Here is a 3,755-nt window from a genome sequence, read left to right as displayed (position 1 = left end):
AGAGAGAGAGAGAGAGAGAGAGAGAGAGAGAGAGAGAGAGAGAGAGAGAGATAATATTAACTTCCCAGTCGTATATTGTTTAAATATCATTTTAAATTTTTTAAGTTTAGAAATTAAAATAATAGATAAGGAATTTGACTAGCCTTGTACTGCTTCATTTGTTTCTCCAGAGAACTGGTACCACTGAAATGGATATTTTCTGTGTTGAGAATTTCCTCCATATCACTGATCCATTTAAGTAAAGCTCCAAGAGCACTCAAATAAGGACGAGAAGGCATCTCTTCCAAAGTTTTTTCAAGTTCTTCTTTCTGCTTCCCTACAAAACAAATATTTCAAGTAAATAATAAGTAATGATAATTATAAGTAAATAATTTGAAATATTTAAAGTTCAATATTTCTGAAACTATATTTCATTGCTATGAATCTAAAAAATCATATTTATGTATTTCTCTTGCTTCTTTTTAAATACAAATACTGCAAGCGAAAAGAGTAGTTTAGTAATTAAAATTTTACTTTATTAATAAGACTATGGTTTTACTTTGGAGTAAAAATTATAAATTTAATTTTGATACTGGTTTTACAGTTGTAAAATAATTGTTTATATAACATTGAGTATATAATGTACAACAATTGAAGTAGTTGCAGATTGTTGTAATTAGTAAAAGTATCATCTATATAATAGTTTGGAGAGTGAGAGTGAATGTGTCTGTGTGTGGAGGGGGGATTTCCAAACAAATATTTTAGAATTCACCTCAGAACACTTTTTATAAAATCTTTATGAAAGACCTACCTTACGAAAAAGCCTTACCGCAACAATTATTCAGATATATGCAACAAAATATTTTTAAACTCTAGAAGAGTTGTTTTTTAAACTTCTATACTTCATATATGTAGTATGTAACAATGTTCAACCTGATATAATCCAAAGTAGAATTTCAAAACAATTTCATGTTTACACATGAAATTCATTGTCCAGTTTAATAACTGAAGACAGAAAAGATAACATCTTTAAAAAGTAATCTTATTTGACAATGAAAGAATGTATATTGAAATCCTTGATAGAAACCAATTTTATAACTTCTTTTTCATCCACCTATATTTATAGTTATATATATTTTAGATTTGTAAACTGTCCAACAAATTCTTTAATGAAATATTTTTGCCAACCTGAATCCTTTCCCAAATAACCAGATACAAGGAACAGAAACTAATATTGTAAAATAATTCTTAAAAACTATATGAAAAAAATTATGTTAATTCTTTTTTCTGATACAGCATTTTATTTCTTCAAGAAATAAATTATAATTCAAAATAAATAGAATGTTTCATTTTTTTCAAGAGATATAATATGATTTCACCACAAATATAACAAGCCCCTAGTATTTTTGCAGCAATGCAAGAATACTGTATTTATCATACTTCCAATAAAAGATTTAAATAGCAAACTTAGTAGTTTTCTTTTTTCCCTTTTACTCCTTTTCAAGCAGGGATTCATTTATTAAACAACACATCACTAATAAAAGGTTAGACACTAAAACAGCTTCAACTGGTAGATTAATGTTGCTATATATGATGCCAAATAATTAAGAAAATAAACATTTCAGTACTTAATTTTCAACAAGCTGAATGAGACAGGAAAAATGATCAACTGCCAAGGAAAAAGTACTTAAGTACTAATCTATAATATACACACATGTACATTAATATACACACCTGACTATAGGATTAAAAAGTTACTATGCTTCAATGTGATCCTAGGTTCAATATTATACTATAGCATTATACATGAGTGTTTTTACGTGTTTTGACGAATAGAGATTTCATTCCTGTGACAGGAACTGACAGTCAGTTGATCATATATGTCAATGGGTTTGAAAGCCATTAAGTGGATAATCAGTGAAATTCATTGGTTGTCATCTGTCATGCATCAGGAAGGCAGTCTTTGGTGAAATTTCCATCTGTGTGTATGTATGTGCACATGCATGTTTGTGTACCCATATAAACATGTACATATGCAAATGTATATGTGTATTGCGATCATAATGTACAAATTTCAAAAAAAATATATGTGTATATTATATATGAAGTAGTTACAATTAACTGCCAGTACCTTTTGTTTTATATAAATAAAGAATCAGATATATATATATGTATATAGTCAACAGGCGAGATCCAGAGATGCTCAATATAGAAAACACATAGTAGTGCTCAAATAATTTTGTGCTTACACTCTGAAATCTTTTTTGAGGACTAAGTCTATAAGAGAAATCCAGGTGAGCTGATATGGAAATAATAATACAAATAAACAATCTGTCCAACCCGAAGATGGAGGCCAAATTTACAGTAATGTTTATATTCATCCACTACTGGTTGCATATTCTTGAAATTTTGCACACTCCATTGGCAAAAATTACAAGTATTAAGTAATTCCGAGCCCCCAGAAACAGCTGTCAGACCTGAAATACCATATCCTCTCCCCTTAGTTTACTGTATCTTTTGTTCTCCATGTAAATCTGTACTGTAAATATATAAATATCTATATGCTTAAACATGAATGTTCACCTGAATATTTTCAGTTTTTGTTTCCCATATCCCTATATATATTTACAGGTATATATGTATGTATATTTTATGATGAGGTACCCAAAAGTAACCGGAAACATTCTCTGTCGGACAAGCCCAATGTAGTTCAAGCTTCTGCAGCTAGAAGCCACTTGATGCGACCCTTAAACATCAATCTGCCAACAGGCAGCATCAGTTGAAGTTGTACTGCCAAGTGGTAATGTCTTTCTTTTGCAGTGTTTCTCCCTTGTCCGTTGATTTTTGCAATGGCTGAAATGAAGGAACAGTGTGCTTTCATGAAATTCTGTTTTCTGCTGGGGAAAATGGTGGCCAAAGCAGTAGTCATGCCTCAAACAGCTTACAAGGATGCTGTCATGAGCAAAACACAAGTTTACAAGTGGTTCTCACGCTTCAGGAATGTTCACTTGTTGCTTGAAGACCAACCTTGTTCAGGGCAACTGTTGACCTCCTGAATGAATGAAAACATCACAAAAGTTCATGAACTGATCTTGGAAGGCTGTCACCAAACAATTGATGAACTTGTTGAAATGATTGGTGTGTTCTGGAGCACCTGCCAATGAATTTTGAGTGGGGAGTTGCAAACGAAAAGAATTGTAGCAAAATTTGTACCGCACTTACTCATGAAAGCTCAAAAGCAGTCACAACTGAATGCATGTCATGAACTAAAAGAACAGTTGGAAGTTGATCCAGACCAGTTTCAAAGATCACTGGTGACGAAAGCTGGTGGTACAGCTACGACCCAGAAATGAAGCAGCAATCAAGTCAATAGAAGCATTCGATATCACCATGCCACATACAAGCACATCAAGTGAAGTCCAATGTCAAAATGATGCTGATTTGTTTCATCGATGTGAAAGGAATTGCCCACAGAATTTGTTTCCTCTGGTCAAAATGTTAACCAGACATTTTACTTGGCAATTCTGAAGCATTTGCGAGACATGGTGAGATGAAAATGCCCTTATCTGTGACAAAGTGGAGAACGGTGGTTTCATCATGACAATGCACCTGTGCACACCACCTTGAGTGTGAGACAGTTTTTGAACAAAAATGGCATGAACCCGCTTACCCACCCTCTCTATTCACCTGATCTTGCTCCCTGTGACTTTGTAAAACTAAGTAAATAAAATAATATTGCAAAATTCCAGTTTCTTTTGAGTACCCCCCCCCCCCCC

At 32.7% G+C, this 3,755-nt stretch overlaps 1 protein-coding gene across 5 annotated transcripts in view; it reads right to left on the bottom strand.

Moving 5' to 3' along the window:
- The window catches only part of LOC106873450 (dystrophin), a 562,674-nt gene that overhangs the window by 498,590 nt on the left and 60,329 nt on the right, over positions 1-3,755 (bottom strand). For all 5 annotated transcript variants that reach the window (XM_014920808.2, XM_052976364.1, XM_052976366.1 and 2 more), the window contains one exon: positions 144-316. In XM_014920808.2, coding sequence (XP_014776294.2) covers positions 144-316 — 173 coding nt within the window. The remainder of the gene's footprint in view (positions 1-143; positions 317-3,755) is intronic.

This window comes from Octopus bimaculoides, chromosome 2, assembly GCF_001194135.2.
Source record: "Octopus bimaculoides isolate UCB-OBI-ISO-001 chromosome 2, ASM119413v2, whole genome shotgun sequence".
Lineage (NCBI taxonomy): Eukaryota > Metazoa > Mollusca > Cephalopoda > Octopoda > Octopodidae > Octopus > Octopus bimaculoides.
Note: the sequence above shows the minus strand (reverse complement) of the source record. Positions and strands in the feature narration are given on the sequence as shown.